At 41.1% G+C, this 12,422-nt stretch overlaps 1 protein-coding gene across 2 annotated transcripts in view; it reads right to left on the reverse strand.

Moving 5' to 3' along the window:
- Window positions 1-2,309: 2,309 nt before the first annotated feature.
- LRRC57 (leucine rich repeat containing 57) overlaps window positions 2,310-12,422 on the reverse strand; it is a 134,671-nt gene continuing 124,558 nt past the window's right edge. The window contains exons 6-8 of one of the 2 annotated variants that reach the window (XM_086937240.1): window positions 10,117-11,495; window positions 8,741-10,074; window positions 2,310-7,233 (exon numbers count right to left, since the gene is read on the reverse strand). In XM_086937240.1, the coding sequence (XP_086793366.1) occupies window positions 11,454-11,495 (42 nt within the window). In that variant the 3' untranslated portion in view covers window positions 2,310-7,233; window positions 8,741-10,074; window positions 10,117-11,453. The remainder of the gene's footprint in view (window positions 7,234-8,740; window positions 10,075-10,116; window positions 11,496-12,422) is intronic. The other variant, XM_086937241.1, reaches the window with a different exon arrangement.

Consider the following 12,422-nt stretch of genomic DNA (forward strand, 5'->3'; position numbering starts at 1 on the left):
ACTTCATATGCATGAAGTGACAAGCTGGCGTACTTCGGTACCTCTCTGGTTCCAGCGAGCCGAGGCTTCCACCTCCAAGGCATGTCACATTTCTAATCGATCACATTCAAGGTGCAGCCCGTAATTACCAGTACAAAGTACTGTGGAGCAGGATCTAGGGTCAATGTGCCACCCGTAGCTAAAGGTGTAAAGTGCTGCGGGCGAGGACATCTTTTTAAAGTGCACATGTAACTTCTAATGCAAAATTCTATGTGCCGCAATATCCCTTCAAAGTATGGCGTTCGTAGCTACCAATACAAAGTTGGGGAGGTTGTGGGGGGAATATCCGCTTAAAGTCCAGTGTGCAGCTTATAACTTCCAGGGTAAAGAAAATGGGGCAGGGTTAGTCATTGAAAATGCAACGATGTACAGTGAACATAGAGCGTAACAGTGCAGGAGATATGTAATTTGAGTGAGGCCTGAAGTATGCATTCTGTGCGCAGCAGGGAAGTGTGTGCCCAAAGTATCGCTGTAAGAACTCGACCACTTTAAATGTAAACATTTCTCAGGTATTCAAATATGGCCAAGGAGGATCCACAAACCCTCTCGTGCCTGCGATCTGACTGGCTGGCAAAACTTGGGTTGAACAGTCACAAGAAATAAGGTAAAAAAATATTGAACATCAAGAAAAGGGGTCAGGGTAGAAACACCCTGACACCCTAGGCCTGCTCAGGGGGTCCCACAGGGACCCTAAGGGCCAAACAAAGCACATTTGTTTTACAAAAAACGAACAGCGGGCTCCCATGCTTTGTTTTATTTAACCCCCCGGGTTGGCTGGGGGCAATCATTAAAATATATGTGGTGGCTTGCGCAGCCCCAGGGACGGCTACCTCCCTGGGGCTATGTTTTCTAAATAAATGAGTGGGGGCTCCTGCCCCCCCGCACAAAGCCCCGGGGACCACCACATCTCCAGGGCACAAATTCTAAAGATTTGGGGTGGTGGGCTCCAGCCCGCCACGGAGCCCCAGGGACCACCACCTCCTCTGGTCTAAGATTACATGCAGCCCCCTCCCCCGCAGCCCACCACCTCCCGGGGCTTTGTTTTCTAAATAAATGCGTGAGGGGGGCATCTGTCCCCCCACGAAGCCCCAGGGACCACCACCTCCCCGGGGCACAAATTTGAGATGTCATCAGTGATGTCACTGACCATGTCATGACTGATGTAATATGTGACGCCATGAACAGTTCATTGCAGGAGCACGAGTTATAGTTAGCTCAGCTAACTATAACAGCTGCATTTCTCTGGTTTTGTATGAGTGAAATGTCAGCCTAAGTATAACGTCCCTATAACTATTGTTTTTTCCGTGAATTTTTAAGGTTTTTTAAATGCTAATTCACATGTATATTTGCTGAGTCTTAATATGTTATTACTACAAATTATACCTATTTACAGGAATGATGCTATATCTGCAAAATAGAGAAATATTTCACCGGTATGACATATTAGTAAATATGGGTTTTAAACCAAGGGTTTTTCATGATCACCAAAGCCTCTTTTATAGCGGTTTGAAATGTAGCTACATCTGTACGGTTGAGAGCATAATTTTAACTGGTCCTAGACTCCTCCCTCTCAATGACCAGACGTTTTAACGCCGTCTCATCTTCATGCTTCAACATCCTACGCATGCTCAAAAAATCTTCCGTTGGATCCCCACCGAAACAAGAAAGACAGTCACCCACGCACTGGTCACTAGCCGACTGGATTATGGAAATACCCTTTAAGCCGGAACCACAGCCAAACTACAGAAAAAACTTCGACGCATCCAAAACGCCTCAGCCAGACTCATACTGGACATCCCCAGTCAAGCTCACATTTCAGGTCACCTGAAAGACCTCCACTGGCTCCCCGTCAACAAGAGAATATCGTTCCGTCTCCTCACCCACGCACACAAGGCCCTCTACGACCTAGGACCGGAATGCCTCAACACACGACTGTCCTTCTACACACCCGCCCGACAACTACGATCATCCAATCAAGCCCTCGCCGCAATTCCGCGCATCCATAGATCCACCATGGGAGGAAGATCCTTCTCCTACTTAGCGGCCAAAACTTGTAATTCTCTCCCCACTCACCTCCGCCTTACACAGAACCACCTCTCCTTCAGAAAACAGCTACAAACCTGGCTTTTCGATAAGTAATGCACCCACCCTCCCTCAAGCGCCTTGAGACCCTCTGGGTGAGTAGTGCGCTATACAAATTCCTGAACTTGAACTTGAACTTAATCCTTCAGACATCATAAAGAAAGTTACAGCTGGCAAAAACTATAATATTTTATGTTTTGAAAGAGCCTTTATTAAAATAAATACAGACAGCCAGGGTACATTTTAATTATACATTAACATGTGGAATTTTGCATATCATTTAGAATTCATCCTGGGTGCTTTTAGAAGTAAGGCAAAGGTAATGGTGACACAGTAATAATGCCAAGGTATTAATGAGAAAGAAAATGCCATTGATAATAACCCAGTTTAAAATGATTAATTAGAAGAAAAAGAGTTATGATCAGAGATCAGCATACCTCTTATCAAGCCTATTTCATTGCATTACAGACATATGGACTGTTTAGAAGAAATATTTATATAGAAAAGTTGGGTTTATTAGCATCCTCTTTGGAAGCCGTGAGAGCTTATGCACATGCATCAAATATGTTTAGACATCACTTTAAATGTGGACTGCAGAGCAATATTCAGCCGAAGAGAAATTAAGAGAACACAAAATGTGCAGTGGAAAATTGCTCCTTGTTAGCAGAGGATAAGACAAACCCCAACAAAATGTTTATTAATGAGGGAAAAAAACACATTCAAATATTTAACATTTCAGTTCCACGAAAACAACATGGTATCTTTCAGCTATGCATACTCTTAATTGGTCATTTTTAATAATTCCTCCTGATCCTATCAGACTTTGGGGCTCAATCTTCAAATTAAAAATCCCTGTTTTTAAACATCCCAGCAAAAAATATGCATGCCTTTTTCGTGGCTTCTAATCCTTTTATACTAAAATTGAATACCTATATCTTTTTTGCGTGCCTTCAGAAATGTACCTTCACCTATTGTAAACAGCATAGGACCAAAAGGGCGGCAGATGAGGGCTTCCAAAGGAGAATATGTTGGATAAATCACTTGTAAAACAGCATCTATCAGAAATACCCCATGAAATCATGTCATTTTATGCTGATACACTGTGTAGGGAATACTACAGCGCGAAATACTTACAACAAGGCAAAACATTTTATTCACTAATTGATCACAATTGTTTACTCTTTCTAGGCACAAAACTTGTTCTACTTCAAACTTTATTATCCATTTTTCAGATTTTCAACATGGAATTAGAATCTATGAAATTTTCAGTAAAGTGCACCTAAGTTAGCAAGTGTGACAGTCATCTTGCGAGGACCTAGAGCGATTATCGATCTGTTGCACATACTGCATTCATCCTTCTGCACATAATATAGAACCTAAAGTCTCCATTTGCACTAAAGTGTTTTATTTTAACTTCCCAATCGCTCTTTCCCTATCATTGTGTATGCATCCTTCCTGATAATGATCTGCCATCGCTCACCCTTATCGTTACCCTTCTATTATGCCACTCCTAGACTGAGCTCAGAATTAGACCGACAGTTTTCTTTCTCATTCCTTCCTTTCTGATGACCAAGACAGTGTGTTCTCTTTTTTGCTAATTAGTGGGTGGTGGATAGATTTGTACGATGTATGGATTGATGAATTCCCAATGATGAATTAAATTATCTTTTACAGAAATTACTGATCGCATCATGACCAGGTGCCAGTTTGTAATATTTGTGTATGTACTCGCTTTTGAGAGAATGTTTCACTCTTGCAATTGCACCTGCCTTAAAAACGTTGATGTTTACATTCAATTTCTGTGGGCCAATACTAGTCTGAAATAAAAGTAACAAAGGTGAGACGAAGTAGCTTATAATACTGTAAATAACTGTAAGGGAGCAGCATATACCATGTGACTCTTAGTTTTTGAAGAGGAGGGACCGCTACGGCAGGAATGGAAATGGAGGGGCAGTCTTGCTCAGCCAGGTCCATATTTATCGAGGTTTTGCATCATCCCTGAACCACGCAAGGGCGACGCAAAACCTCAATGAAATTTATCAAACCACACAAGCCCACCTTGTATGCCGCTGAGTGGCTTGATCGATCTAGAGTAATACAAGGAGGCGCAAATCGCTGCCTTGTTAACTCTGCAGCAGATAGGTGTGCAATGGGTGGAGTGTGGGTGTTCCCACGCATCCACCCATGGATACTGACACATTCCCACATTTACCAACATTGGTAGACCTGGGAATGCATCAGAACTGTATGCTTCCCCACCAGAGGAGCAACAAGGAAAAATATCTTTGCTTCTCCTTTCTGCTGCACACTTAGAAAGAGGAAAACGCCTCTGAGGATTATTTTTGAGCGTGAAGGTGCCCCTCCTGCACAAAAACAATACTGCCTACAATACAGGCACACTTGCACAATAGTGAATGGGTGCCTACACTGGCGCTAGACAACCAAAAGTAATAGGACAGGAATGCATTTTATAATGGTAAATATGGTGCATGCCTGCATTTTTTCTTTTACACAGCACAGTGAGGTGGCTTGCTACGTTGGGATAATGTTTGAAAATTTGGGCCTCAAAGTGGTGTGTTTCATTTATGAGATGCAGAGAGCAGATGCATTCCTTGCCCCTTGTAATGAAGATCCATTAAGCAGAAAACGGGTGAGGATTTTTTTAGTTGGTTATTTACTGCTGTAATTGGAGACCTGAAAAGAGCATATGGGACAATGGAGTACAAAAGAGGTATTGAAGTTTGTGGAAGAAGCACTAGTGGAAGATGGCGATGCAAGGTCTGAAATGACTGACAATAGAGTACAATTTACTTTAGTACAAACGATTAGGTACCCGGAAGGCAACTTATTTAAACAACACATTAAGCTGAATGCTTGGTAGGCAGAATACATCAATTGGTCAGAGTATTCAGCTTGCAATACAAAGAAGTGCAGTGGGACAAAAAGTGGTGTAAAGCACCGTTTGAGATTACACGAAACATCACATTTGTGAAAGGCTGTAAAGCATCTGGGTAACAGTGAAAAAGGATCTAAGATGTGGGTAAAGGCCTAAAAAACAAAATGAAGAGCCATTTTGAAAGTCATCGGCCCAGGGCTTTTAAGGCAGTAAAGGCACATGCATGTCGAACACGGAGGTCAATGCTAGCTGAGTAGTATTTGTTTGTGCATGTATTCTGTGGAGTGATTGTCACTCGGACATCTCATGGCACGGTTTTGATAAATGTGAAATGAAAATGTAGCCAAGTCTTTACGTTTTTGATGGAAACTAAAAACAGACCAATTTGATGGTCAAGGGAAAAATCAACAATCTTAATGAGGTTAAAGCTTTACATCAGGAATGCTCGGATATGTTTCAACCTTGTCCAATAAACCTACCAACGAATCACAGATATGTCATGACTACCACTACTGTAACCAATATCGTTATTGGGCAGTATTAAAAGAGCCAAATATTTGCTAAAACTCAAATAAAGAACACATTCACCAGCAGAAGCCTAACCACAGAAACATTTTGAGGAAAGATCTAAATCCTTGCTTTCGAACCATGAGACCAGAAATGCACATGAGAGCTTGGCTAATTGACTGATGTTAGTTCCCTGAAAGCTGAGTTTCAACAAAGGCAGCAAGTGCACCTACAACTTTGAGCACAAGGCAAATAGTAGAGCTAGCGCTATTAAATGGGTGGGAACCTCCTTGATCTACTGAAACATTATTGGCATCAAGAGATTCCAAAAGTGTATCAGTCACGATTCACAACTTCACTAACTTATATAATGACTATTGCAAATCTGAGGTGGGATAAAACATAATTTGCATTGGTTTAGGCATTAAAGTATTCATCTATTAAACGCTACACTTCTTTATAGTTTATTCAAGTGAGTCCTGGTTAAACCTCCTTAAGACTAGCCTACGCCTCGGGCTACGCCCCACTGTGTGCAATGAGCCAAAAGGAACTAATGATGCTAAACATTGCTTTTACCGGGGAAGAGGGATGAAGTTAGTGATGGCTGATGCTCTGGATGACATGTATATGGCAGCAGATGCAGACGGTGTGTATGCCCAGATACTGTTAGACCTCTCAGCAGCTTTTGACGTTGTCAATCATGGCATCCTACTTAAGAAACTAGTGCTAATTAGTATAAATGGAATGGTATTTGAATTGTTTAATTCATTCTTTTCGGGTTGCTTAATAAATAGTGATGTTAGGCTCCCATTAGTCAGATCCTTTTTCTTTGCAGTGCGAGGTTGCTAAGGGCTCCCCTCTCTTGCCTGATTTATTTAATGTGTAGGCCAACCCCTTTGCATTAGTACATTACTTGGGGATTTTTCTCTTTACCTATGTGAATGACATACAAATTCTATTCTGTCTTGCTTCTAAATCTAAAAATGATCATACTTTGAAGAAATGTCTGGCTGAGGTTAGCAGTGGTTTAAGATAAACGCTGACAAGGCTAAGGTACTTGGGGCAGAGTATTACCCCCACTACTTAGCAATTCCATATAGCCATCGTATGTAGGTAACTGTCCGTTCCCTATAAAGGTGATTAAAATCCTAGGCTTTTAAATGGATTCTAAACTCCAAATTACATCTCAGGCTCTTTCGGTAGTCTCATCCTGTTCTTTCTAAACGCACTCTTCAATTGTATGAAACCAGAAGTCTCAACCTTGGCTGTGTCAAGGCAGAGCAATTGGAATTCAGATTTATTTAGGCATACGAATCCTTCCCTATAGATTTTTTAAAACCAAGCAGCTTAACTTGTTCTAGGAGTTCTTAAACAAAGTAACTCGACCAACATATTACTCACCCTACACTGGTCAGCAGGTAAACTTCGCATCTACTTCAAAGTCCTGTGCTTGAAGCAAATTTTTTACAGTAATCGTCCACCTTGTCTTTGCCATAAATTTACAAATTGTAATCCTTCCAGAGCCCTTCAAACAAACTTCTTGCTATACCTCAATGTAAACGTTCCAGACTGGGCGGTAGAACCTGCTCTGTTCTGGCTCCATCTTTATGAAACCTCTACACTTAGAACTGCAATCATTAACTTCTAAGTCCCTATTTAGTGAGAAATTAACAACGCACCCATTTAATCTTTAGGGTACCCATTTTCAACTGTCTTATTCCGAGTACCAAGAGACCAAATACTAACACATTGGCTAACATTGTTTTGCTGCCACGTGAAGGCAAGGGCTAGGTGCCTCACACATTAATGTAGGTCACAGACTACTTAAGAGTAACTAAAAGTGCCTGGAGCACAATTTTGCCCAAAGGAGCACAACCAAGTTAAATCATTGAAAATTAAGGTATGCAGCTAAAGTTAAAGAAAAAGGAATGGGCCTAAAAGTAACAAGCAACATCCGAGTAGTCTTTGATAACATATCAAAAGCATCAGGAGACAGACCTATCCAGGCATATCTCCAGACTACAGATACCACTCCACAGGGAAGTACGGGTCATAGGGATAATATTTAAAGACCAAACACAGTTTGAATCCCCAAATCCTATACTTATTTACAACAAAGCAATCTGATGGTCTGACAACAAACACAAGTACTAAAAAGGAAAAAGAAAAAGAAACAGAGAAAATCACTATGGTTCCTTAAAGCCAGTAAAGGATACAGCTCTAAATCTTAAACCTCCTGCAAGACAGAATGAGCCCTGAGGAGGGAAGATAAAAAAGGGATTTCCATCAACTGCCCTTTTTGGCCAGTGTCATCAATTGGAACTCCAGAAACTTCCCTTTCACCTCAACCCATCTGACGTAGGGGATGAAGCTGTGATCTTGGAATAATGAACAAAGACGCTAGGACACCAGGAGAACCAATGAAAAAAGACTAACAGCCTATCGTCCCAATGTACACAGACCAAATCAAAAAAGTGCAGTGCAAGGAATTATTTGTGAAAGATTGAGTTAAAAAGACTTGACAGCAATCCAAACAATTTTATTAATGATTGTTGCTACGCCTATAAAAAAAATGCAGGTACGGCTAGTAACAAATACGCCGAGGTTCAATGGGCTACTAGTTTCAGCCACATGGGCAAAAGAGCCCTGGCTTTCTTCAGGACCTTCTAAATATAGCTACTGCAATATGTGCAATTTGAAACAATAAAAAGTGCAGAAAATGAAAGATAATACAATCACAGTATCATTACTTGTGACCATTACCAATACCTCTATACAGGATGAATTGTTTCCATACCTAAAGAGGGAAAAACATGGATAAGTATATAGATCTCTCAAAGGCTGTGATCCACACACTTCTCTTTCCTTTTTAGTAACACACACAATATGTTGGTACACTCACCTATCCTGTGTAAGGTCTCAACCTCACCTCACCTGGCTCAGACTCAGGTATATAGGAGGCCCCGCCCTTTGAGGAAAACAATTCAGAACCTATTACTCACATTTGGTAGTATCCAGACTAAGTGGGATTATTAAAGAAAAAATATGGACAGCCAAAGTGATAAATCAGTGCTGCTCCATGATCACTCTCCTGTTAATTAAACTAACCAGACTATATGTCCCTTTCTTTAAAACCAAAACACTAGCATTAAAAATCAAAAATCAAATCAGAAAACGCCAGCATTATCCTCATCTTTGTACTTTGGGACGATAGGCTGTTAGTCTTTTTTTATTGGTTCTCCTGGTGTCCTAGCGTCTTTGTTCATTATTCCCAGATGACAGCTTCATCCCCTACGTCAGATGGGTTGAGGTGACAGGGAAGTTTCTGGAGTTCCAAATGATGACACTGGCCAAAAAGGGCAGTAGATGGAAATCCCTTTTTTACCTTCCCTCCTCAGGGCTCATTCTGTCTTGCAGGTGGTTTAAGATTTAGAGCTGTATCCTTTACTGGCTTTAAGGAACCATAGTGATTTTCTCTGTTTCTTTTTCTTTTTCCTTTTTAGTACTTGTGTTTGTTGTCAGACCACCAGATTGCTTTGTTGTTAATATCTCCAGAGTAACCAGAGTTAAGCCTACCCTATATCCCAACATCAAGAGCATCAACAGAAAGGTCATACCACGATAATGTGACAACCCTCCTGATAGACATCTATCCTGGAAGGTAAACAACAACAGAACTCGTGGGTTCACATGACAATTACAAAAGAACAGGACTTGAAAGAAATAACATTGACGAAGATTGAATGAGTATCGAATGTGCGTTGACACGACATCCTTAAGATATGGAAGCCAGGGATAATTAAATCCTATAACCACTGAAAACGTAATGAAGCCTACCCTGGATGGTTCACTACTAACGTGGCACACTGATCACTCTATGTGTAGACTGCAGCAACGATAAGTAGTACCAAGTCTACTAACAGTAGCAGCAGCATGACAGACTTTGCTAACAATAGCTACACCACCACCTTCAGCAGCTACAGATATCTGCTAACAATGTGATGCCTTGTGGCAGGCAAACATCAATGACAGGGAGCTTCGCCATCAGGTTGGGAAAGCCCTACAAACCAACAGAGCAGCATGTGATGCTGTGACAACAGAAGCACTTGTCCCACTGAAACAGGACTAATTTAATTGATAGGCCATCATAGAAGGCTAGTGGAGTTCATGACAATGCTCAACAACTATTCATTAAACTTTACGTATTTGTACTCCCAGAGGTCCCTTAGTGTGACACAGTTGGTGTTTTTGGGATGTTGAAGATGCCTTTTAACAGGCCTAGAGCAGTGTGCCCTTTTCCCCTTACTGAGGTATCGGGACACTATATAGGATACATTGCTCTGCCTCTAGGTGTTTTTATACATTAAAATGTGTACTTTTGTCAGCTATTACTTAGGACAAAAGAGTGTAAGTGCTCTACATCCTGCGCACTGGACAGTCTTGTTCTTTTTAAAGGAATAAAGTCAAATGGAAACGGTCTTATTACAACAGGGTTACTGTGGGAATCGAAGACATAGGTTAGTAACAACCCATACACATTTGTTTTTGTTCTATTTTCGGCTACGAGACAACAGAGCAGCCACTTTATGGACTATCTTTGATATGTCCATTTGCCACTAGCTGCCGGTAAAGCCTGTTTCAGCCAACACATTTTCCAGGGTCCAGCAGTCATTTCTTCTTAGGGAATCACTGTCTCCACCGTAAGAAGCATGGGCCTGTGCTCTGCAAACAGTTTGAGGCCAGCGCAAACATGCCATGTTACTTGGAAATAATTTAGCAATGTCAGCCTTCAGATTGCGTTCTACTACTTCATAACTGGGCAATTTCTTCTTTGAAATCAGCTCTAGTCTGAGACCTTATCACAGACAATTTACAAAAGGAGGAAAAGCTCCTTATCTGCAAAGTCTTCAACGTGGACAGATCTGCAGAAATCGGCTGCAGATGGATCAACGCTTGCTGAGCAACATTTCATGTGACAACATGTTACAGATCAAGAGCAAAACAGAAATAAAATAGATACTAAATGGGAATGTGTAGGGATTCCCATCATTATTGGATAGAAAAAGTAAATAAAATATTTCAAATAATGGTAAAGAACAAAAACTATAACAAAATGAGGACAACAGTTTGATGACATGCTGAAGTCTTAAGGTGGTGCAGCATCTTTGAAGCAGTCAGTTTCTTATTTTTAAAAGCATTACTCATTTTCGTTTTTTTCAGCTCTATGGTATTGGACGATCTGACTGAAAACGTACAATAGGGCTGTAGCGCTAAAAAGTTAATTAAATTTAGAGGTCGACTATCACCACAAACATGGGGTAGTGGTCTGGTTTGAGGAAAATCATCACTGTGCTACTATGTTTTTTTAAGAACAAGTATTTCAGCATTCAAGTGCATTCAACAGCCATTCTCTCTACTGGCTTCTAAAGGGAAGGAGCAAGTCAACAAGCAAGGGTACCATCCACTTTAAGTACAAATGTTGTTTGAAAAATGTGTTCTACATTCCTCATCACCTTGATAAAGAAAAGACAATACTACAGCATGGAACGACTACATCAGAGTCATAAGGCAGGGGTTGGGGGGCATGACTTGGTTCCTGTGAATACAAAGCATGGTTCAGCAAACTCCAAGCTGGGAAAGAACGGCACTGTGAGTCAGTCAAATACCTCTGTAGAATGGTTTGTCCACCACCATGAGGATTTCATGCTCAACAACATTCCTCCTCACATTAGAGTGACCAGTCCTGATCACAAGTGACCCAAATGGTCAAGCCAGTCTCTTCATGCCGTACACCTACTGAACGGTTTACTTGCAGTTCTATGCCCCAGAAGCCATTTAGTCCACCTTTATCTGCTGGTCAAAGCCGACATGGACATCAGCTCTTGGTGTCGTCACTAACTGAGCACTATAGGGTAGCAGCTAATTCAAGTCACACAAACTTCTTCCTTGTCGCTGTAAACCTCTCCATGTACTGCATAGGAAAAAGAACAAAAAAGTGTCAGCACCGGGACAACAATGGCAGACAATTACAGATGAAAAGTTATCTAAATGATTTCAAATGCAAGTACATGACTGATCTTTGAAGAGTTTATGGGTATATGGAAACAAAATCCCCTACATAGTGGGGCGCTACATCCTTATCACAAGTAAGTTAAGAGTAAGGGTTAATTAAGAACTACAGTAAGGGTAACAATTTAATAAATAAAAAAGGCACGTTGGGGGGGTCTCCTCCCGAGATGATACAATGTCCCATGATGTAATGGTGGCGATGTAGTGGCACTTTTAATAACGCGACCTACAAGTACACATGGCATCACCAATCAGCACTCCCTAGCGATGGGAGTTTCTACCTAGGCTGTCTAGCACCTTCTTCAAAACAGCTGAACCTCTGCTAATCAAGAGACGGATCTGTGCCAAAATCTTACACATTTCAACCTCAATATTTGAATCAGCTTGAGAACAGACAATTTAAAACATTATTTTCATCAAGGTATTTGAACAAAGTACACACATACCTTAAGCCCCACAACTATTAAAACTAGTAAACTACACTAAAGTGAGTTGCTTGTTTGTTATATTTCCTAGAAAGGTGTTTTAATTGATGTCATCAGTTGTAGTTTATTGAAAGTATAATTCCTATTAATACACGCAGTTCTACAACATCAGTGTGCTGCCCACTCCTGTTCAATTTAATGGCAACATGGATAGGTATTTCTCATACTTTTACCAGAATGTGACCCTTTCCACATCGAAAACATCCAGACATGGACGGGAGCCCAAAAGGGTCCAGACTTTCATTGGGAGAAGAAAAGAAACCAGAGGGGTGTTGGATGAACAGGACGTAGAGCATCAGAATTAAAAGAAATAAACGAAGCAGGTAGGGCTACTGCGTAGGACT

This window comes from Lissotriton vulgaris, chromosome 9 (assembly GCF_964263255.1).
Source record: "Lissotriton vulgaris chromosome 9, aLisVul1.2, whole genome shotgun sequence".
Classification (NCBI taxonomy): Eukaryota; Metazoa; Chordata; class Amphibia; order Caudata; family Salamandridae; genus Lissotriton; species Lissotriton vulgaris.